We start from the raw sequence: 23,983 nt of genomic DNA on the forward strand, positions 1-23,983 counted from the left end.
AATAGAGTGTAATAAATGTATTGTTATTATAAAAAGTTGTTAAATTTGAGATAAAGCGGATGATTGTTCATCGCCGCCGTCTTCTTCATTCAAAACGATGCTTTCTACATGGTATTTTGACTCATTTAGTTCGTCTGTTGAAGAGTATTCCAGGAAGCTTTCGTCTCTGGACGACACGAGATAGGATTCAGGCATGTCGTCTGTTGTTGTGCTGAAGGATGCTTCCAAAAATGAGGTTGAGCTGCTTGTACTGTTTCTCTGGTCCATCAGGTTGGTGTCGCTGTTCGAACGACTGACTTGTGTGATGTTGGCGCTGCTGTGGTTGCTGCTGCTGCTGGTGGTGCTAGGGGCAACAGAGCTGCTGCTACTGCCGTTGCCATCGATGCCGAGTTCTGGTGCATGCAAGTTGATAAATTCAGTGATGTCTTTTGACAGGTCCTTTCGCATGGAGCGAATGATCTCTCCTGCTTCTGGATTGCGAATAGCCAAAAACAAAGGCTTGATAGATCTACCCAACCTCATGTGAATAACGTTGCACATTGGTGTCCTCAAGTACACTTACTTGTAAATGTCCAAGCCTGTATCACCTAAACGCATCAATAAATAGTGTAAAATGGGTTGAATGGCCCAGATGAGACCAGCTCTCGTGAGTTTGGCGTTGAGAGACAGGTTTGGCTTGTGCTTCAACAGGTACGCAAGATAAAACAGGGCATAGACACCATACAGAGCAGGTGCAGCAAAGGCAGCTACAATGACCTTCCATGTGGCAAGCACGTCTTTTCCAGCAATCTTGACTGAAGATCCTGCCAATGCCTCTGACAAATGTACAGGAAAGATGTCAGTTTTTTGAGTGTATGTTAATCGCATTCTTTCTATTACGTTTTTGTTTCTTTTTGCTGATGTAGCTGGTAATCCAGATCAACGGTAAGTTTGATATCAACCTATAGTTCCGCCTATTAGATAAAGTGTAATACATGCCATTCGAGATACTTTACGCAGGAGCACCCAATCCAGCCATGGCGACTAATTTTGTAATCCGCTTGATCAATTGGTATGCTGCTTTGACAGGCGTAATATTCAGTTTATCCACTTGATAGTCTCTGATGCCGAAAAAGGTCAGCATGTTGTTGTAATACTTGACTTTCTTGACAATCGCCTCCAAGCTAGGATCTCCCTTCAACTTGGCCCATAACGATACAAAATGTCTGTTCAGTTTCACTACCTGCTCAATGGATGGCTTTGCGTTTGATTTAGGTACATAGAGACGCCTGGCAGCTTGCACCACCATCAATGTATCGTAGTCGGGTGCATTGACTGTCACCGTTTTGAACGCTTCATCGCTCTGATCCAGTAATTTGGTCACTGCTTCACGCTTGTCTTTGCCGCCCAATTTGTACTTTGCAACATCTGCTTTATCAATCGTCATTGGCTGTCCAAACGAGACGACAGCACGAGACCTGAAGCGATCAGGATGGAAATAATTAAGACCTAAAGAGGTGGATTGGTATATATTATTGCAGGATGCGCACTGCCTCTACTTACCAACTGGCACGATTTTGATGTCCAACGCAGGGTTCGCAGCAGCAGCACCGAGCGCCATAACGGCAAAGCCAGCTTTTGTGTTTGTTAGCATTTACACATGTCAATGGTAGAGCAGCTCACCTTTAAGTGGTAGCATTTCTGATCTATCGTGACTCCCACCTTCAGGGAATATGGTAACACATTCGTTTCGATTGAGGTAGTTATACACTTCATCATAAACAGCTGTTTGATCCACATGAGGTGCAATCTTGAACGGCACATAGTCGTCCCCAACCACTTGCTGATCTACTTGAATGGAATGTGTGATTTCAAGTAATGTATCGGAAAGCACTTTGGAAACATGCACCTTGTAGTTTCTTCCAAATACAATGAAATCGCGAGTGCCTATTTCCTCCATGAACTTGGTATCTTGTCCTTGCAGTTGCAATGGCTGATTTACAGGATCGTATTTGATCTTGCCTGTGCCGACATTGACAATGTCTTGCGGCCTGACTACTGGAATCGCATTGAGTATCTTGCCTACATGTCCAATCAATGGCTTGTCATAGGAGACGGCAGCCATCAGTGCGTAAGAAGGGCGAGGATTTACACTCATGTAGACGACACCGTCGACAAACTGATTTGCATGAGGCCCAACGATAAAGATGCATGGTCCTGAAGCAGGCACATTTTGTATGTCGGTCGTTTTTATCTCACGAAAAAAGATGTGAGAGATGGCTTTGAACACGCCTTGAAATGTAAGGTATGTGATGGAGGTCGATGGCTGAGACATTCTTGATGAGTGTATGAAGAGAGAGAAAAACAAGAGAGAATTCAAATCAGGTACACCTAATTCATATTTGGAATTCTCACATGAAAAGCACATGGTGGCTTGATTTCTATTCTGTTGTGCAAATCAGAAATACACTCTATTTGAAACGGTACTTTAACTCAATGATCGTTTTATGCCAAAATGTCTCACTCGACTCGAAATCAAGCTTACTGGGCCAGAAGCTAAAATCCAAAGCGGGATTCGTCAAGGCTTTTACATGTCTGTATGTGTGTGTGTTTGATGTCTTAAAACTCGGTTCTTTCTTCTTCTTTGCTTTTTTTTTTTCACAAACCAAGAGAAACCATGTCTGATATTGCTATTACAAAAGATGGGCCTGCCATTGACTTTTCCATGCACACAATGGAGGATGGCACTGTCGTCAGTACCAAAGAACGTATTTACACAAGTAATGTATCTTCACTGTCATTGCAAACAGAGCAACATGTGTAACATTGCACTATAGAGGTAGATCCACCTGCTTTTAAGAAACCTACAGACGATGAATTGTGGTCCAAGGAGCGTTCAGAATTGCCTGATTTAGCATTCTTGAGAGAGCATTTGCGTAGAGAAGGTCGTCTAACAGACAAACAAGCACTTCAGATCTTGAATCGCACAAAGAATCTGTTGAGTAAAGAGCCCAACTTATTGCGTATTCCTGCTCCCATTACTATTTGTGGTGATGTGCACGGACAGTATTACGATCTTCTCAAGTTACTGGAAGTAGGCGGTGATCCTGCAGATACTCGGTATCTCTTTTTGGGTGATTATGTAGACAGAGGCTATTTCTCAATTGAAGTAAGGTATTACTAAGCACTCTATCGGATCACCATATCTAACACAGCCCTTTACTGTAGTGCGTGCTTTATCTCTGGGCATATAAGCTATGGTATCCAGACACCTTTTTCTTGCTGCGCGGTAACCATGAATGCCGTCATTTGACCGACTACTTCACATTCAAATTAGAATGTAAGTATAAAACGCATGCAGCTCGCAAAATCTAACAAAATTTCACACAGGTCAAACAAAGTATTCCGACGAGGTATATGATGTTGTCATGGAATGCTTCGACAGCCTCCCTTTAGCTGCTGTCGTCAATGATCAGTTTTTATGTGTTCACGGTGGTCTTTCGCCTGAACTAAAGACACTCAAAGACATTGAAGAGGTAAGGCCAAACCATCTCATATCGCAACGAGCACACCAACAAAACTTTTCCATGGTGTTAGATTGACAGATTCAGAGAAATCCCGACTAGTGGATTGATGTGTGATTTGCTTTGGTCTGATCCATATGAAGAATTTGATTCTGATATAGGACCAAAATTTGAGCATAATCATATCCGTGGATGCTCATACTTTTACAGGTAAGTCAAGAGCTTTGATGTGGGTGTTCAGTCTGAACATTGCATACTAAACTCTACATGAAACATACCATCCTGACTCTGATCGGGCTATTACACAGTTACCGCGCCGCATGCAGTTTCTTAGACAAGAACAATTTACTATCAGTCATTCGTGCTCATGAAGCACAAGCCAATGGGTAAGCTTATCCAGCACGAAAATCGGGTGGTTGACGTGATCATCTTGGTGTTCATGACAGCAGAGAAAGAAGCGTGTTTGTGTGTGTGCAATTCTGCTTTGATACCGAGAGAATGGGATACCATGGGTTTCTTCCATACTAACATGTACAAATGTAGTTATCGCATGTATCGCAAGAGCAAGACAACTGGATTCCCAGCACTCATGACCATTTTCTCAGCACCCAACTATATCGATGTATACAACAACAAGGCTGCTGTATTGCGTTATGATAAAAGTGTGCTCAATATTCGTCAGTTCAACTCGAGTCCACACCCATACTGGTTGCCAAACTTTATGAACGTCTTTAATTGGAGTTTACCTTTTGTTGGCGAGAAAAGTAAGGCCCTCTTTTCTGGCTTGTATGGAGTGTATCGTACTTACATAAAGCACTACAGTTACTTCCATGCTGCTGGCTCTTTTGAACATTTGCTCTCAAGAAGAACTGGCTGCTACTCCTGAACAGAAAGCCACGGAACCTCCTGTCGGTGTTGTTCCCGACAATGCTGACATGGCATCAGAGCAAAGACGCCAAATCATTCGAAACAAAATCATGGCTATTGGCAAGATGTCTCGCACTTTCTCTGTCTTGCGTGAGAATTCAGAGTTGGTTATGGAGCTCAAAAACTTGTCTGGTGATGGTAAGTTGCCTACAGGTACATTGGGTCTTGGTTCAGAAGGCATTCGAAAAGGTAAGACGCACTTGTTCAACTTTCTTAGCATCAGTATCCTAAGCAATTACACACGTTTAGCTATCACTACCTTTGAGGAAGCTCGTAGATCTGATATTGAAAATGAACGCTTGCCTCCCGCTTCTCGCGAGAGCATCAATGCCATTCATCAAGAGAATACCAATTCCAAGTTACGAGATGCCATTGGAGAACAAGATGAGGTTCTATCTCGCATGGCTGAAGTCATTGCTTCGGTTTCTGATGGTAACAATGGTCGCAAAGCCAAGTCTCAAGTTTAACAAATATTCAATTCTTGCCACTCACTCTCATCATCCACATATGAACTAGTATCTAGCATTAATAAAGTAATCATTTAATGTCATTGCTGTAGCAGAAATCCATCTTGAAGGGCTAATTTATTACTAATAATGAGCATGAAGTTGCATCGCATGATGGTGCGGTTCTATACTGTATTTCCATCCATTTGTAATGAACCCAAGACATGGATGCTGCTTGATTTGACACATGAGAGAGCATAGTTGCTTGATCCACAACGACTGCTTTTGTGACGATGTGGAGATACAGGAAAAAGTTAAAAGTGAGGCTATAACTTTAGTTCGATTACAACACATTTCTCCCTTTTACCAAACATAAATTTGTAAACTATGGGTGTTCCCGCTTTCTTTAGGTAAGTAAAGGCCTCAAAGAGTTGTATAAACTGACTCATAACATGGCATGCTAGATGGCTATCGGATAAATTCCCAAAAGTGGTTACCACAGTTATTGAAGAGCACCCCAAGATTGTCAATGGAATTGCTTTGCCTGTAGACACTACCAAGCCTAACCCAAATGGAGAGGAATACGACAACTTGTATCTGGATATGAATGGTATTATTCATCCCTGTTGTCATCCTGAGAATAAGGTATGCGTGTTTGAATGAGTGGATGATGTGGCATTGATACAAACCTGGTCATAAATGTAGCCTGCTCCTGCAACAGAAGATGATATGATGATTGCGATTTTTGAGTACATGGATCGCATTGTAGACATGGTTCGTCCCAGAAAGCTTCTTTACATGGCTATCGGTAGGTTTGAACTATCTTCTTGTTAGTATACGCTTGTCTCATCGTTTTTACCATGTAGATGGTGTTGCTCCTCGTGCCAAGATGAATCAGCAACGTTCCCGTCGTTTCCGTGCCTCGCAATTGGCACAGATTGAACATGAAGCTGCTGACAGGGTAGCCAAAGAATTGGCAGGTACAGTGGCGCAGTTGGCTATTCGAATTATGCAGGCCATTAACATGTCTATTATAGCTATCGGTCAACAACATCAATTGCCCGAGAAGAAGGAGCACTTTGACTCCAACTGTATTACACCTGGTACTCCTTTCATGGCTCATCTAGCCACCTGCTTGCGTTATCATATTGCTGCCAAACAAAACTCAGATCCACTCTGGAAAAATGTAATGTCTATGATGTCTTTATGTTTTTTTTTTATATTCCATGCTCATAGTTTCTCTCTTTAGTTGAAGGTCATCTTATCGGATGCCACTGTTCCTGGTGAAGGCGAACACAAAGTCATGGAGTTCATCCGTGTTGAACGCTCTCGCCCCGAACACAATCCCAACACAAAGCACGTCATGTATGGTTTAGATGCAGATTTGATCATGTTGGCTCTCGGCACCCATGAGCCCCATTTCAAAGTGTTGCGAGAAGATGTGTTTGAAGACAAACGCACCAAGGGCGCCTGTTTCAAATGCAAACAACAGGGCCATGCAGCTCACCAATGTCCCGTCAGTCCTGAAGCGCTGGAAGAGATGAAGAAAGAAGCGGCCAAGAATGCGCCGCCAAAGCCCTACGTGCTGCTCCACGTCAATGTACTAAGAGAGTACCTGGAACATGCGCTAAAGTTTAATATCCCTGGCATCACTTGGGATCTGGAAAGAGCGATCGATGACTGGGTGTTTATGTGTTTCTTTGTTGGTAACGATTTCTTGCCCCACTTACCGTCCTTGGAGATCAGAGAAGGTGCCATCAGTACACTCAGTTTGCTATGGAAGAGCACAATGCCTATGATGGGCGGATTCATGACCAACAATGGCGATGTGGATTTGAAGCGAGTGCAAGTGCTTGTAACAGAATTGGGCAAGATGGAAGACACCATTTTCTCTGAGAGAAAGCAGACAGAGGAGAGAAGATCTCAAGGGGCCAAGAGAAGAAGATTGGAGAATGATAGACGTGCGCGTGAAACCAAAATGTTCAATCCCAATGGACCCAACTTTGGTGATATGACAGCTGCTCCTGTATACAACCCCAGTGCTGGCATGTCCAATGCAGATATCGTCGCTAATCGTGCTGAAATTCGTCTGGCTAACATCAATGCTGCTGCTGCACTCAAAGCAGAACTATCAGGCAACCCAATTCCTGAACCCACAGCTGCTACTGAAGAGATGCAGTCAAAGGGCACAAAGAGAAAATTAGAAGACGAGGATGAGGAGGAAAACGAAGAGGATCAAAGCCTGGACGATGACAATGATGTTGAAGATGACGAGACCATGGAGTCAGAAACCCCACTTTCTGAAGCTGAAGCTGAGGCACAAGGCAAAGCTATCCTGAAACGAGTGCAAGTCGAAAAGAAGGAAAAGGAAGACGCTGCTCGTCAACGTGAGCCTGATGATGAAGTTCGGTAAGTGTGTAGATTTTGTTTACAACAAGACTTTTATCTAATTTATATTGTGCTGCATAGTCTTTGGGAAGCTGGCTGGAAGGAAAGGTACTACAAGGCCAAATTCAGTCTGACATTGATGGATAGAGATGAAATCAGACAGTAAGTGCTTTATGCAAATACAGCGTAGACGAGTTACTCATTTTGTTTGTTTTTTTTTAGCATTGTGAAATCATATTGTGAGGGTTTGATTTGGGTATTCAAATACTATTACGTTGGCTGCGTATCTTGGTCATGGTATTACCCTTATCATTATGCTCCTATGGCTTCTGATTTTACTAATATCGATGAATTTGATATTCAGTTTGAAAAGAGTGCACCGCTGAGGCCATTTGAACAATTGATGGGTGTATTGCCAGCAGCAAGGTAAGCTCACATCTACTATCTCATTACAAGTGCTCATATTTTTTATAGTAAATCACACATTCCCAAGCCCTTCCACAGCTTAATGACAGAGGGCGACTCTCCTATCATCGACTTTTATCCCACTGAATTCGAAGTCGACATGGACGGCAAGAAATGGGAGTGGCAAGGTGTTGTCAAATTACCGTTCATTGACACAGCTCGACTCTTGGAAGCCATGGGAACAGTGTATGATCAACTCGACGAGGAAGAAACGATCCGTAACTCTGAAGGACCAAGCGTCTTGTACGTCAGCGAGAACCACAAAGCCTACAACTCCATCAGCACCGTCTATACAAAACGATCCACCAATGAAAAGATGATTCTGGATGCTCGACTGACAGATGGGCTGACTGGTGAAATTGACAAGGATAGTGAATGCATTCCTCGCAGCACATTGCGCACACCTCTTCCAGATTTTGATCTGCCTGATATTGCCAACGATAAATCCATCAGTGTCACATACTCGCTGCCTCGATTCCCGGAAGGCTTCACCTTTTCAACACAACTTCTCAAGGGATTAAAACTAGACAACACCCTGGGCTATGAAGATTTGCAGTTGGCAACATTCGAAAAAATTGATACTCGTCAAAGATATCAGAGTAACCGTGGTTGGACAGCTCAAGTAAACCATATGGAAGACTATCGTGAATAGTAAGTTTGCTGTAAACACGGTGTGTAGATGTAACTAATTTTTTTGCTGTTCTGAATTTTTTGTATCTAGTAATAATCAGCGAGGTAGAAATAGAGGTGGACGTGGTGGCTATCAACCACAAGGTTATGGTGGTGGTTATAATCATGGCTACGATGACGGCTCCAGATTCCCTGGCACCCAATCCTACAGTGGTGGTGGCTATCAACAACGAGGCTACAATAGCAACACTGGTTACCAACAGCAACAAGGCTATGGCAACAGCAGTGGTTACTATGGCAACCAACAGCAGGGCAGATACAACCAACAACAAGCATACTACCAAAATAACAATGGTGGTGGCTATGGCCAACAACAACAAGGTTACGGTGGCAACGGTTATCATCGTGGCAGCAATAATCAATATGGCGGAAACCGTGGCCGTGGTGGTTATCAACAGCAAGGCTATGGCGGAAATCGTGGAGGTGGTTATGGAAACAATAGAGGCCGAGGAGGAGGCGGTGGCTATTATTAACTTGAATTTGACATGAAATAAATCTGTTGTACAATGCTTTTTTGTTTTTCTAATACTAATGGAAGTGTCATCCGAAGCCACAAATATTTATATTGTAAGGTTACAATGATATTTCATCATATAATAGCACTGCTTGACCGAATGAGAAAAAAAAAAAAAACTCTCAATAAGCCTCATTTGTGTGTTTATTATTGTAATATTTACTGTAAGAATGACTAAAGTTACATGTACATCCTCTCCCCATACATTGAAATATAGCCCTGAGGAGGAGGGGGTTGAGGTGTTTGTTGCAGTGTATTAGGTTGTTGTTGACCGCCTGATACTGATGGAGGAGGTGGAGGGAATCTTCTGTTTCCAAATGCCTGTTGATCTGTTTGTTGATCGCAAGGTAAATTAGCAGCAGCTCCTAGATTATCCGGTGGAGGAGGTGGAGGTATGCCATACATACCTTGAGGAGGAGGAGGAGGAGGAGCGCCCCATTGATAGCCACCATAGGGTTGCTGTTGCTGCTGTTGCTGCTGTTGATTCTGTTCATCTGCTGCTAGAGCAGCCATCATACGTGGAGATATCCTCTGCGAGGGAGGCATGTACGAAAAATACTCATTGCCTGGGGGTGGAGGAGGAGGCATGTTGTTATAGCCATAATGCGGAGGAGGAGGAGGAGGAGGTCTCATCTTCATGCGCTCTCGATCCATAAGGTGAGGCAATGGAGGTAGTCCGTTGGGATAAGCAAACATGTTGGGAGGCATATTACCCATAGCACCAGGATGAGGATGTCCTTGTCGAAATCGACCACTGCCACTACGATGTCTTGTTGGATGATGTCTGTCTTCATCCGATCCCATCTCATGCTGTCTTGCAGATTCAGGCTTGTCCATGACGCTTTCCTCTCTATTTGCTGAATTAGCTTGAGCTTGGTCAAAATCGTCGTTTTTGTTGCTATTGTTGTTATCGTCAGAGTCCGAAGAGGAGCTCTTGGCACTGCGTAGTGAGGACTTTCTAGATCTTGTACGAGGTGTAGCATAGTAAAAATTGCCATCCGGGTGCATGTTTGGATAGGAGGGAAGTGGATGCTGCTGTTGCTGCTGCAGCATGTAATGCTGATCCAGATCCAATTGATCTTGCCATTGAGACTCCATGGATTTTGACCGAGGACGACGCTGCAATGAAGATTTTCGATGAGTGTAGCGTCCTCTGGGCGAGTCCATAGTAAAGGGGTCCACAAATTGACTCTGATTACCATTCATCATCATCATCATATTGATTTCGGGGTCGTAGTCTTGTGGGTAGCCAAATTGAGGAGGAGGAGGGTAGTCAAACTCAAAGTTGGGGTTGTTCATGTCTGGGAAGTACTCATTTTGAGCAGGCAAGCGTTGATAAGCAGACGGCAGTGATCTTCTGTGTCTCTGTCTGTTGGCCGGTGGCTGTTGTGGGTGCTGATGGCGGATGTGAGAATTGCTTGCTGTGGTACCTGCGTTCATAGAGCCGCTGGATCTTAGCTTATTGCTTCTGGTAGTGTTGGTTGAACTGGATGATTTCATGACAGGCGCCTGGTCGTCAGTGGGTTGCTTGGGCACTTCCTGCTCCCCCGAGTTCTTGTTTGTAAACATATTTTCAGCAATAGCCATGTCCAACCTCTGCTTGGTCTGCTTGATCTGCTCCAGTATCTCCATTTCCCTCAGCTTCTGTTCAGCTACTCTTGTTAGGTGGTCTTCCAGATCTGTAACACGCTGCTGCTGCATTCGATCTACAGTACGTTTCAGCTCCAGCAAATCTGCATTCAGTGCCATTTTTTTTATTTCAGACTGAAGCATCTCTGTGAGTGAATCCATTCTGCTATTGCTATTGTTTTGGTGAAAAGCGGGTGATTCGGAAGAAATGGTTTGTAATAGACTCCCAGGTGGTTTATCACTGTTGTTATTTACAAGTCTGTTTTGGGAATGTGTTACATCATGTCCAACCGTGGCTGAAGATCCCGAAGAAGACGTTGGAGGGCGGCTGACTCTCTTCTTGGTGGGTGGTGTGGTACTCTTCGTGTTGTTGTATTCATGGACAGATGGCAAATTGCGGCTGTGTGTGTCTTCTGCGACAGCGTAGAGGTTGGACGGTGGCAATGGGAATTCTTGAATGACAGCGTCATTTGAGTTGGAAAACAGTGGTTTGGGCGTGTCTTGTTTGTGATGGACATTGGAATCATCATCATCAGCAGCAGCAGGGGTATTGGCAAATGTGGATGAGGCAGGTAGAGGCACAGAAGAAGTAGCTCGCTTGGGTTCATTGGCATGAATCATGTCATTACCAATGGATGTGTTTTTGACTGGAGAAGAAGGAGAAGAAAAAGAGGGGGACAGCGTAGCAACATTGGGTTGATTCATACTTGAAACAATGGAGGAAGCCGTAGGAAAAGGGGACTCTGAAGCAGATACATACTGTTTTATAGAGTCCTCGCTTGTTCTTGTGACAAATGTGTATGATTGGTGATTTCGGCCCTCATCATCTATGATTGTTTATCATCAGTTGATGCAATTGTATAGTAAGAGGAGGGAAAACCTTAATCAATTACCTTCTCTTTCTGTTTTTAACGGTAATGGTGATGACATGATACGATGCTCTTTTCCCTGTTCCTCTTCCTCCTCTTGGCTGCTTTCACCACTACTGCTACTACTAGAACTCTCCACCTGAGTCTTTTCATAATCGTAATTTCGAAGCAGATAGCGAGTAGGTGGAAGACTATGCATCGGTTTGGGCATCACTAAAATAGGTGGTGAACTAATGGATCGGCTCGGGGTAACGGGTTGTTGCTGCACGGGGATGTTGGATGGCGTTTTTTCAGTTTGGGTTGTATTGTTTGTTCGCTGACTCGACAGTGAAGAAGTCAATTTCTTCTTGTGATAGTCTCTGTTACCTCCACCTATGAGTGTTGACATTTGAGATTCTGTCAGATCAGCATATTCAGAGCCATTGATCATAGGAATTGGAATTTTTAAGGTACCAGCTTTGAGGTTTGTACTGGATTTCTTCTTCTTATTAGCTCCAAATAGCTTGCGCATGACGGTGGTGGCAATGAAGTTCTATGTGCGCTGTAAATTGACAAGAAATCAAACAAAAAGATATGCTGAAAATCGATGTGGAAGAGAAAAATCAATAACAACAAAAAAGGGGGACTTGACCAAAAGAGACAAGCATATTCTAGATGTACATGTTTGATGACCTTGTTCCAAAGCCACTGTATTTGGATATCGTCTCTTGTACCACAGCAACGTCATGCTTATTGTAACATCAAGCTATCGTACGCATAAATTTGAGTTGATTTTTTTTTTACAAATGTCGGAAAGAAGATGACCATGAGGGGCAATTTTGATGAGATCACAGTATCATACTGTCGTATGAAGAGACATGCTTTACAACTTGTAATAACTATATGCCCTCACAACATCTACATATAAGCTTTGATTGATATAGCAAGCAAAACAGACATGGTGATAAAGTATGTACAGCATGTTTACAACATGCACTTGGATGATCGCTATGATTATTTGCATACATGCGCCTTAATTAAAACTTCTAATTAAATTACCTAATCAATGCCACTGAAATTACTGTCGAATGCATCCTTTGCCAAGCATCCAAACCAACAGACAGCTTTGCAGTATTGATATAAATCAATTCTCAACGTCCAATTGTTTTTATGCTTACGTAGAGAATTTCATACAGATCAAAAGGAATAACAGCTGTTTTCTTCATGTTGGTTGAGAAAGTAAGCCATCATTTCTTAAACTGCTACTTTGCTAAATTTGCTACCAAGAAACATACACGGAATATACTTAATTAAGCATAACTCAATCTATCTATTGCTTTTACTCTTCTTTCATGGCTTGCATGTATAATATTTCAAGATGGCATAACGCAGCTGCAACGTCAAATGCAGAGTAATGGTACTCCAAAATCCAAAGAAAATAGTACGATTAACGGTATTGCTATGTAATTTGTCACTTACCTTCCATGCGCTTCAAAACATCTATTATTGTATTGTCTCCATGATGACAAGAACATTGAGTTTGCCAGCCGGCCCCACCAGCCGCCAAAATTAATTTCAAATTAGATTCTTAGTCTACTCCAGATTAGCCAAATATTGATAGCTTTTCGACTTGATTGAACTATTTCATCTCTTCCCAATATTTGAATTTTTACCAATTACTAGTTATTGATGACAACCATTCACAACCGTATCAACCAATACACCATCAAAACAATCAGTACTGATAGTTTCCTTGATAACTTGCTCAACAAGCTTGTAGACTATCCACCCAAACACCACCACCCAGATCCTTTTCTCTGCCCAAGAAGCAACATACCATGGCCCCACCTGAAAAGACGAAATCCATCAAGAAAGCTAGTGACGCTGTCGCCGTAGCTCCCATCACTTCTCCTAGGCCATGTCCTATATCTACTTCTCCATTTCTACCTGAAATCTTGGAAGGCCACCAAGCGTTTCTGGCTCCTCAATTTGAAGATTTGAAATAGGACATCATGTCCGTCTCATCTACAGTCGATTCACCTCTATAGCATATGAAAATCTCCGTTAACGCCTCCATTAAATTGGAACGTATTGGAAACCAATGATAAACAACACATGTTTGGCGGGTATTGGGTGTTTAGAATAACGAAATATAGACAGAGTAAATACAATTAGAACTGAATATATTTATTATGTTATTCCAAGATTGAATAGGGATCAAAACTAGTGTAGATATCAAAGGTATTTATAGTTATTTGACAGTGCCGCAGCAATAGGACCTTGATCTTGAATGCGGGATAATTGTATAAGCCTTGAACCAGTAACGAGGATGTGCTGCATCAGAACTCATGAACCGCCAGTCAAGGATAAACAACAAAGATGATCCAGGATAGAATGTTCTTCCTAATAGCTTTGACGGAAGAACATTTGTCGGAATTGAAACCCACTTCCAGGGACGAAAGGCCATAGGCTACCACTCTCTAGGAACCAGGATATAGATTAGCCATTTGATGGCACCACTCATGTTCCTTCGTGCTGCTTGAATAAAGACCTCTCACTTCTACTATGCATCTCAGCTCATTCTCAGATCCTCTTATGTAATATACGACGCCTAATACATTTGCCTCTCAGAGATGATCTATATCCTCAACATTGGGTGCCGGGAAGGCCTGGCAATACCTAGTAGTAGTAGTGCATTGTTGCCGTATCGATCATATAATCTTATTACCACATATCGAATTTAAAAGACATCGCTCACATGAAATTGTTTACTGGAGGCTAGATCAAATAATTATATCTTGTCATAACTTAGAATAAAGAGAGGTTCAAATTGTATCAATTTCGATAATATCATTTTATTAAGAACATAAATTCATGACAAATGTCAGATAAATAAGGGGTCAATAGGAAATCAACTAGCTAGAATCCTTCGGTCCCTGAACCTCTGAGCCAATCAAATTGCTTGAAAACTCCGCTGACCTGAAAAAAAAATTGCGAGGGTTTCCCCCTGTTTCGATGTGAGGCAAAATTTTAAGCGCCGCTATAATAGCAGTATAGCCGCTGCTATCATCAAACTTCCCCCAGGTGCTAGAGCATGCCTTACTTACACCACCTAGCTTTGAATTCTGGCATTGAGACCCTCAATCATCACTAAAGTAAGTAGTGACAACCAAGTGGAGGCAGCCTATCTACCTCCTAGCCTCGGATAAAGTCTTGTTGAGTTTCAGGGATAGGCACATCCACACAACGTAAAAAAAGGTATGCTTCAAAGAAACATAATAATAATAAAAGAAAGAGGAAAAAAAACATACTACTATAGGAGTATAGTAGTATGTAGGCAAAAAATGGATACTCACACAAAGTGAGTACTCAAAAGAAAAGTATAACAAGTACAACATCAGAGACGTTCAAAACAGCTCGTTGTTGTTGCAACAAAAATGCATACATGAGCAACATGCATGGTAATAGTCGGATGTAAAGCAACACAACCAACAAAAGAATAAGAAAAATGCAACAAGGAAAACATCATGAATGCATTATCATGAGAAAGGAAGCAATAATACAAACGTTCAAAGAAGTTTTATATCATTGCGACCAGAAGAAAAAAGATACTTACCACTTACCACCACCGTAGATAGACCAGAAAATGAGCACGCACCAAACACAGTGGACCAGGAAAGACCATATTAGCAGCAGTAGCAGCAACACCGGTACCATAGACAAACCGAGGAACGAACGCCACTAGCAGAGACCAGACAAAGGCCAAAGAAGCAATCACCAAACATGATAAACCAAAGGAGCAGGCAGCAGAGATGGCAGAGAAGTGATGGCAGCAGCACTCACTCAAGCAAGCAAGAAATTATTAAAGCCTAATAAACGAACTGAATTAGTGTTAATTCTATGCCTTCCAGTGCTCGTTACCGAATGGTACCTAATATATTCCACTTCAAAGAAGCAGTATCAACTTCTTCCAACAGTACAAGACAGAGTTATCGGAAGCTAGAGTGTTATTATCAATCAAACGGTGTCCAAAACCACCATGGTTTGATACTAAAACGCGTTTTGCAAAATGGGTAAAAAACGGGTGCATGGAAAAATGAGAGGGCACCCTATCCGACGTCACGACCAGTAGTTTTAGTCTCAGTATTGTACCATAGCAGCGGTAATTGCGGCAATTTAATTTGAATTTGTGCAGTGGTATTTTCGTGTTCAAACCTGACTTGATCTCACATCCTTTAAACATGTTTGCTGGATTTGGCTATGAAAACTGTCGTTGTCACACCCAACTTTCTAATACATCTTTAGAGGACTAAAGAAGCCGCATCGAATGGTGCTAACTACTTTCAGCTTTCAGACCAAAAATAATGAGCAATTTCCAAAAATATTAAAACAGGTTTTCTGTGAATATGTCAAAATCCAGCATATAAAAGTCTCCTAGAAAGAGTTTCCAATGTTGCATTTCACCTTTACGATCAATTTGATCTTATATGTACCATAGGAAAAGTCTTCACTTTTGACGTGAAAAACGCGATCATTTGATTTTCAAGAATTTTCCCTTGCTAATACTCATGGAAAAACGGTGATTTTCATGAATTTGCAATGACCCAAAAAAATTTGAGATAAAACATCAGCAAGTAAAGCGTGGCCAAGAGGAGCCCTTTGGTGCTATTCCAATCGTTCAAAACGCTTTTTGGCATGAGTTATTTGTGCTTGAAAATGGCTAGATTTGCACAGAATTCGACCTAAAACGACGGCGTAGTGGGCTGCGTTACCAGAAGAGTAAGTTACACTTCTATCTGATGACCCAGATGTTCTGCATTGTACAGAACTTAATCTCTAAGTGATAAATGCTTTATTTTACTTCTAAGGCTAAAATATTTCTTTTTAAAATGCGTGATTGTAGTAAATTTAAGACTTGAGCGTTATTGTTAATAATATTACGCAAATTTGAATCTAATAAACTGTTCGTCTGGCTGAACGAGATGTTCATTGTGTCAGCAGGACACTTTCGATAATCCTCCACTACAGAGATACCATATCCAGTCGTAAAACTAGACTTAAAGTCTATTCACAGTGTTGAGCTCTCATAATTATTATTACGGAGAAATGACTGTTATTGGACACGCTAAGTCGGTGTCAGCACAATGAAAGGTGACAAACAACGAAATCATATAATATCAAAATGGACTGAACAGAAAATCATGATACCTACCAATCTTGTGATATAGGAGTCGACATCAACAGGCTGTAGTGATATCAGGTTTAAGTGATTTTATTGAATACACGGCCGAAAAGGTCAGCTCAAACCAAATTGTTCAAAATCAATTGCTGAAAATGTTGCATACAAGCATGCCCTCTTAGACTACATTCACTTTCTTCTCAAGCCACTTCTGTTTGGGATACAGATTATATCTAAAAGGCAAATGTATTATACGTAGTATAATACATAAAAAGGATTGAACAGGAGCAGAGATGTGCGGTATTATATTGAGATCTCGTTTTCAGAGAGTGCAAAGGAACAGGAGTGGTGCCATTAAATGGCTAGTCTATATCCTGATTCCTGAAGTATGGTAGCCTATGATTATTTGCCTCTGAAAGCGGGTTTCAGTTCTGACAAATGTTCTTCCATCAAATCTACTATGAAGAACATTCTATTCTGGATCTTCATTGTTGTTCGTTCCTGACTGGTGGCTCTTGGGCTTTCACGCAAACCATCTTCATTAGTTGGTTCGAGGCTTATACAATTTTCCCGTATTCCAGATCAAGGTCTTATTGATGTGGTGCAGTGAAATATAAAATCAACTAGGTATGGCAGTGAATATTACGAGATGGCAATTTGTGTTGGACAGGCACTTGTGAAAACTTTTATTATAACAGAACAAATCATTCGTTGCTCAAAGCATGAACCGTGCAATTAGGATCAGTAAGCCTCCTAGTTTGATAGAACTTTCCGGTTCTTATCAAGAAATAGAGGACATTCTTCAGAAACCACTCACATAAAGAGCAGCAGTCAAGGTGATGAGCTGCTTGCTGCCTGCCTGCCTGATTTTCTTAGAGGACTAGACTTCACTGGTGCTCTCTTGTGAGGACTATGAGCGCGATGCTGCCTCAGATGAGGATATTTACTACAGTTGAACAAAGCAAGCTACAGTTGTCTGGTGGTTCATCTCTTGAGCGATGGGATGCTAAGCAAAGAAAGTATGCAAGTATCCAAATATGTATCAATAGAGAATCTGATGGTGGTTTGACCATGAAAAGCTGGCAATTGGGTTCAACCCCTTCAATTTATTTGTCATTGGTAAGCTGTTAGCCTCTGAATCTCTCGACGAAATGAGATTCTGCCGTTAGTATCGTAAAGTCATTGGAACTTCTGCTAAAGAACCTGATTTTATGATCAATGGAACTCATTCTGCGGTTCACCAAGACAACAATCAATTGCTCTGTGAATTTGCTCACAAATTTTGTGTATAAACATCAAAGTTTTTTTTACTTGTCCCACACAAATGCACATATTTTAGACAAATAGAGAGGCACACTCACTAATAGCCTCGCTTTTTATACTGTGCAGTTCCTCTATTATTTCATATTAAACAGTTTTCCATCATCTCACTTATACATCAGCCTAGCACTTTAAATTGCAGATTATTTTCATCATCACATGCCTAACTCATTCTGATTACTTTTATTCAATACACAAATAACGCTGATTAGCTCTCGTTTTTATTTCGCTCCCTATTATAGGCATTCATTATCAAGTCCTGCCACCAAGATGCAACATATTCAATATAAATGTAGACCTGGAAGTCAGTCTCATTCTTGCATAATGCAATTGATGTATTAGGCGCCATACTGTCAACCCAAGCATGCTCCACTTTCTGATGATGGAAGCGAGTTGCTTCAGGAGATGATGCTTTGAGGTTCAAGCAGCTGAATCCATTGTCTAGGTTTTGCATGTCATCATTAATTAACTCTCAGCGCAAGAACGAAAGACCTTGATATTTGAAATTCCCTTGCGCCATATTATTTTTTTTCCTTCTCCTTTATTTGCAGGGTACCTACTGAACAGTTGCGACACTTTCATTCTACGTCTCAAACAGGATCTTTCTCTCTTGTCCTTACAACAAAGCATGTCAACTAGACACTTTCTTCAATCAAGATCCGTCATTTTCGATGTTCTTCATGCGATTGTTTCGAGGCCAATGTCCACGCATCACATCAAGCAACCCCTGCTGGCAGCAAAAAGTTCGTCCTTGTTCACAAAGCGCGATATATCACGTTTCTACTCAACGCAAATGCTCGCCTTAGATGTTGAATCCAGCCATGCGCACCCAACCAGAAAGAAGCCGCAAAAGAAGGAGAAATACCATCGCCTGACGACAAAAGATGCCAAAGGATCAAAGAAATCTGTCAAAGGATACACTCTTAAGAGCAAAAAGGAACACAACCTGTCAGTTGAGGAATACAACCGCTTTATATTCCAAGCCGTTCAGGAGAACCGACTTAACAAGGCCATCAATCTCATGCGAGAAATGGAGAACAAGCGTCTCAACCCCACCATCCAAACATATACCATCATTATCAACGAATTTAGCAAACAATCTGACATGGATCGAGCAAACAAATGGCTTAACCGAATGCAGAGAAACGGCATCACACCAGATGCTCATATTTATACCACTCTCATCGACGGCTATATGCGCCAAACAGACTTAGACCAAGCAGAATCCATTTTTCGTCTCATGATGAGCAGAAACGTCAAACCCACCATCGTGACATACAACATCTTGATGCATCATTCAGCCCGACAACTTAACATGGAATCAGCCCTGAAATTCTGGGGAAATTTGCTAGAAGCAGGACTGAAATCAGATGTGTACACATTCGCCATTATTTTGCATGGCTTAGGACAGGAGGGACGGGTGGACGAAGCGTGGCGTGTGTATAAAACGATGCAAGACGAGAAAGTCGATATCAATGAGGTGGTGGCAACTACGCTGATGGGGATGCATGTCAAGCAACACGACAATGAATACGCCATCCAACTATTCAACAAATTCTTCAGTCCAAATCACAGCCAGCTGAAAGCAACTCACCATACTCGCAATGTGTTGTTAAACGCCATCATTGGAAAAGCAGATAACGAAGCCATCACACAGTACTATAATCTTTACAAATCCAACGTAACAGACAAGATTCACAAGGATGCACTCTTTGTTGGAGCCAATGTATATACCTATACCACCTTTATGCGAGCTTTTCTTCGTCGCAACAATTTACCAATGGTCAGTCAAGTATATGCGGACATGATGGCTCAGCACATTCAACCTTCACTCGTAACCTATGCAACACTCATGCTGGCACATGCGTATGTTCCGGACCCGGAGTCGTGCCAACGCATCTTGACAGAGCTGAGGAATAATGGATTGGAATTGAATGCAGTCATCTATACCATCACAATGCGGGCATGGGCGAAAGCGGGTCGCTGGGAAAAAGTGAAAAGTGTATATGATGAAATGAGGAATAGCGGCATTCAGCCCACAAAACTGACAATGGAGGTGCTGCGTTATGGTAGATCTCGTAGTGGTAACATTTAGACCTTATCCATCTTGTAAATAAAATAGATTCAAGAAAACTAGAAACTCTTCGTTAAAAGATCTTTTAATAACGAAAACATTGCTCTATGGCTTTTATATTAGATGAATTTGCGTCGACATCATATCTTATTATCTATCAATTGTCAAATAAGCCAGATATTACTTGAATAGACAATTGCAATGACTAGCACGCCACTTTTTTATGAATGTTCCATTGCACAGCGCATTCCTAGGTGTCCTTTGGGGCGTATATGCCAGTGGTGTATTTCTGGCCATTAGGGAAACGATATTTTTTTTTTGGGTTTAGTTTGGTCTCCACCTTTTCGCGCTTGATCCTATTTAATGAACAAGGAGGGGCCTTTTCATGTCTATCCTGATATAATAAATTTTTCGTCCCTACACACTTTCGAAGCCTTAAAAAGGAAAGAAGTTGATCTTACGAGTACTCCCGTGGACTGGCGTTATTAAAGATAACATCATGTAATTTGCCACCTACTTTCTATTGGCTTCCAAAGCATCTATTGTTGCATTCATGATTAGAAGGGCATGAGTTTGCCAGTCTGCCCCACCAGCCAAAAATAATTCCAGCTCAGGCTCATCGTCTGTTCCAGATTGGCCAAATTTTGACGGCTCTTCGACTTGATTGAACTATTTCCTCAGATTCGACTATAAAAACATGATGCTCAACCCATGGTCCTTTAAGCTTTCTTGGAGTGCTTTTCAAGGCGCATCCAATGGTACCAAATAAGATGAATGTGCTGAATAAACTTACTGAGCAATTTGTGAAAATATGAAAAGAGGTTTCTGGCCAAAAAGTCGAGATTTTACATATTAAAGTCCCACAAAACTGACTTTGGCGGTTGCATTGGATCGATAGAAACATTTTGATTAAATATACACCATAGTAAAAGTCTTCATTTTCAAGATGAAAAAAGCGATCGTTTGATTTTTGGTGAAAAGCATGAAGGGTACCTCATGCTTTTTGGTCGAATTTTGCCTATTTTTTTTAGGTTCGCAAAAAGTTGAGCAAAGGTGTCAGACAGTAACTGCCAGATGAGAGCAACTGTTTGGTGTTATTCTGACGATCTAAAACAACCTTGAACGCGAGAAAACGCAGCTGAAATGCACTCAAATTTTGCTGTATTAGGCAACGCTCTTGACTAAAACGAGGTAATATCTGTATGATACTTGCTCGTACATAAATTAGTTGCATGTATATAGATGTAAAACATCTCATAAGAATCAGATCCACAGAGAATATGAAGGGCTTTCATGTGTAAGTAGAGGGTCAACATAAAAGCAGCAGTATTTTGATAAGATACGTAAGGGCAATCGATAGCGCGAGCTGCCGCTGTGCACGTTGGTTTCCACCGAAGCAAAGCGTAGGTCAGGAAACCACCCAAAGTATCGAAAGGCTCGTATAACGTAATGAAGCTACTTGTCACTGTTCAATGAAGATGCCAGATATATTTCAGTGTCCTTAGCTAATTTTTTGTTCGCTTGGCTTAAATATGATGAGATGCTTCAAGTTATATTGCTCATAGCTTTCGTTTCTGTGATAATATCCAAGACAACCCACTTTTCCTTTTTGCAGCCTTCGACCAACGGCTTCAGTGTGAAGAACGCCCATCAGAACAATGCAGATACGTCTTATCTTTTAGTGAAAAACCATAAATCAAAGAAAAGGCTCAATTATTGTATAAGGAAGGACCACGTTGAGAACGTGCGGTGTGTCCATGAGTTTATCGCAAGAATCGATTTGCAGTTTATCAAAGGCCAACTCAGATGTACACAGACGGTCTTTATCTCTATTCGGGATGGATTCGAGTTGAGGTTGTTCAATCTAATTTCCTGATAAGGACATTTGATTAACGCAAATCAGGTTTATCGTGGCAAACAATGAACAATCTGTATAAATAATGTCAATCTTGCACATATGAAAAGATTAATTTTCTTCCCAACCATCAACCTTTTTTCTTACTCCATCGTCATGCTATCTCAACTACCCACAGAGCTCCTGTATCAAGTCTTTGATCAACTGGAATCCTACCAAGATCTATCCAATCTATCGTTTACGTGCCATCGCATGTTCTTGATCTCTCAAGGTACCACTTTGCGTCGTAAATTATTCAAAAGGCTGTTCCGTGTGGAACAAAACAAAATTTTCTTACAAGACAATGAACTGTTTATCCAACTATGCCACTTTATCGAAGCCTCTAAAATCAGCCCCACGTCTAGTTCCATCATGGACGTCTTGGAACAGCAAATCAAGACAAGCCATTTTGTTGCTTATGACTATCCAAGCAATGCAGTCAAGGGGAAGATATTGGATGTGTTTCGATCTCAATGTCAAGAGGTAAAGGACAATTTGGCAGGTATTGCAATCTCAAAAGCCACTCGTCATATCACACAATCTGGACCTCGTCGAGTCTACTACGATGTTACGGTGGATGACAAAAAGTACAAGTGTATCTTTTACGATTTAGACAAAGTAGTGGCTTTTGTGGACAACAGTTTATATACGGTTCATCGAGGTACAATGGAATTTAAAGATGAAGGTATCCTATCTGATGTGTCCTGGAGCGCTATTTTCAAAGCCAAACAAAGCCAAGCAAACAACATGGTGCTGCCGTCTGTTGACATGCCACTATCTGGTTCCTTCAGTAGCAAAATGATGCCAAACACTCAAGTCCATTTAATTCCTCGCACACCTTCTGGCTGGCGGCCTTGTCTCCTGCACACTTTTCAGCACTGCGTCCTCCAAGCCAACATCAAGAAAGGCTGTCTAGTAAGAAATCAGACATTTGACTACGTCTTTGTGTATGAAAATAGACATGATGATGCAATTTGCATTGAATTTTGCTCCACTGGTGAATCTAGCACCGAGCTCGTTTCCCGTGGTTACTTACTGATGAAGGAGCATGTCATTCAGTGGAACACAACAACACCTACTGCCCCATAAATACAACACATTGCATACGACGGACACACTCATAGATCATTCCTCATTCTTGCATACACACATCAGTAGACTCTACTCTTTCTAATAATAAAAACCTTGCTAATATACAACTGATTTATTCATCATCCAGCTCGTCCTCCAAGAAACTCTCTCTAGGCTCTAATTCATCGTTCTGTTCCAACACATATCGGCTGGTGAGTCGAGGTAAAATGATGTCGCATACACGGTCCTTGTGTAAAAGATCGTCTATAAAGCTGTCCATGTGCGTTAGACTGTAGCCATCGCCTGCACGCACACGTAGTTTTCTGTAATCGTTCAGTAGTGGTTCCAGATATTGGTATATTTCTTTTGATTTTCCAGTCAATCGCAAATAAAATGCACCCAGTGCACGCAAATATCTAGTGAAATCATCTGTTAGTTTTTGTGTCGATGATGTACTACTGAAAAATACGCACTTGACATCTTCTTGTTTGATCAACTCGATGATAATGTCTTTTTCTGGTAGTAATGTCAACAGCTTCAAGGTCAAGCAGAGAAATTCTGTGGGTTGATGGTTGCCGTACATGCCGCCAATGTATTCGAGTTCAAAAGCTCTGTCCATTAGCGTCGCAGCTACGTATGACATTAGCTTTCAATGTTCGACCCTCAGCCTGATGCCTTCTTACCTGATAAACCGTAGCATTTCTCCTTCCAATACAGTGAATTTTGGATTCTTTCACGAATAATCTTTTCAATCAAATGAAGAGGATGGCGACCATGAATCGAAGCCCCTTCATGATAATTTGGATTTTCGGCTATAATAGTATATGTGAATTCAGGGTTGATATCGGTCTACTGAAGGGCTCACTTACCCATAATGGATGGTTTGAATGGTTTGATGCAAAAGACAGAAAAAATGTGTCTACAAAAAATTGCTGCTCGACCACATTATACATAGTCCGACAGTTAAATAAGACATTGGATGGTGGACATTCGGGACAATGCAACATTTGAGATGGAATAAATAGCTTTAATGTA

At 41.5% G+C, this 23,983-nt stretch overlaps 7 protein-coding genes across 7 annotated transcripts; 4 read left to right on the forward strand and 3 right to left on the reverse strand.

Moving 5' to 3' along the window:
• Nucleotides 1-39: 39 nt before the first annotated feature.
• On the reverse strand, nt 40-2,314 carry ATC70_001444 (uncharacterized protein; the record flags this gene model as incomplete). The annotated part of the gene is made up of 6 exons (XM_064820839.1): nt 40-508; nt 563-815; nt 880-941; nt 996-1,488; nt 1,543-1,614; nt 1,663-2,314. The coding sequence occupies 6 exons, from the start codon at nt 2,312-2,314 to the stop codon at nt 40-42; spliced, it is 2,001 nt and encodes a 666-aa protein (XP_064684759.1).
• A 342-nt stretch (nt 2,315-2,656) lies between these two features.
• On the forward strand, nt 2,657-4,897 carry ATC70_001445 (uncharacterized protein; the record flags this gene model as incomplete). Its single annotated transcript, XM_064820840.1, has 9 exons — nt 2,657-2,759; nt 2,817-3,148; nt 3,208-3,319; nt 3,370-3,515; nt 3,577-3,713; nt 3,812-3,889; nt 4,047-4,267; nt 4,326-4,619; nt 4,680-4,897. The coding sequence occupies 9 exons, from the start codon at nt 2,657-2,659 to the stop codon at nt 4,895-4,897; spliced, it is 1,641 nt and encodes a 546-aa protein (XP_064684760.1).
• Nucleotides 4,898-5,263: 366 nt separating this feature from the next.
• On the forward strand, nt 5,264-8,892 carry EMP24_1 (p24 complex component; the record flags this gene model as incomplete). The annotated part of the gene is made up of 10 exons (XM_064820841.1): nt 5,264-5,286; nt 5,341-5,521; nt 5,582-5,684; nt 5,743-5,856; nt 5,914-6,062; nt 6,126-7,285; nt 7,346-7,426; nt 7,487-7,690; nt 7,739-8,380; nt 8,451-8,892. The coding sequence occupies 10 exons, from the start codon at nt 5,264-5,266 to the stop codon at nt 8,890-8,892; spliced, it is 3,099 nt and encodes a 1,032-aa protein (XP_064684761.1).
• Nucleotides 8,893-9,113: 221 nt separating this feature from the next.
• Nucleotides 9,114-11,942, reverse strand: NIP1 (Translation initiation factor 3 subunit c; the record flags this gene model as incomplete). Its single annotated transcript, XM_064820842.1, has 2 exons — nt 9,114-11,389; nt 11,456-11,942. The coding sequence occupies 2 exons, from the start codon at nt 11,940-11,942 to the stop codon at nt 9,114-9,116; spliced, it is 2,763 nt and encodes a 920-aa protein (XP_064684762.1).
• A 6,595-nt stretch (nt 11,943-18,537) lies between these two features.
• On the forward strand, nt 18,538-20,004 carry ATC70_001448 (uncharacterized protein; the record flags this gene model as incomplete). Its single annotated transcript, XM_064820843.1, has 1 exon — nt 18,538-20,004. One exon carries the CDS (start codon nt 18,538-18,540, stop codon nt 20,002-20,004), a length of 1,467 nt encoding a protein of 488 aa, XP_064684763.1.
• Nucleotides 20,005-21,994: 1,990 nt separating this feature from the next.
• On the forward strand, nt 21,995-22,966 carry ATC70_001449 (uncharacterized protein; the record flags this gene model as incomplete). The annotated part of the gene is made up of 1 exon (XM_064820844.1): nt 21,995-22,966. The coding sequence occupies one exon, from the start codon at nt 21,995-21,997 to the stop codon at nt 22,964-22,966; it is 972 nt and encodes a 323-aa protein (XP_064684764.1).
• Nucleotides 22,967-23,081: 115 nt separating this feature from the next.
• ATC70_001450 (uncharacterized protein) lies at nt 23,082-23,821 on the reverse strand (the record flags this gene model as incomplete). The annotated part of the gene is made up of 4 exons (XM_064820845.1): nt 23,082-23,364; nt 23,422-23,578; nt 23,632-23,760; nt 23,818-23,821. 4 exons carry the CDS (start codon nt 23,819-23,821, stop codon nt 23,082-23,084), a joined length of 573 nt encoding a protein of 190 aa, XP_064684765.1.
• Between the last annotated feature and the right edge of the window lie 162 nt (nt 23,822-23,983).

This window comes from Mucor velutinosus (genome assembly GCF_035048745.1).
Source record: "Mucor velutinosus strain NIH1002 chromosome Unknown tig00000041, whole genome shotgun sequence".
Taxonomy (NCBI): Eukaryota; Fungi; Mucoromycota; class Mucoromycetes; order Mucorales; family Mucoraceae; genus Mucor; species Mucor velutinosus.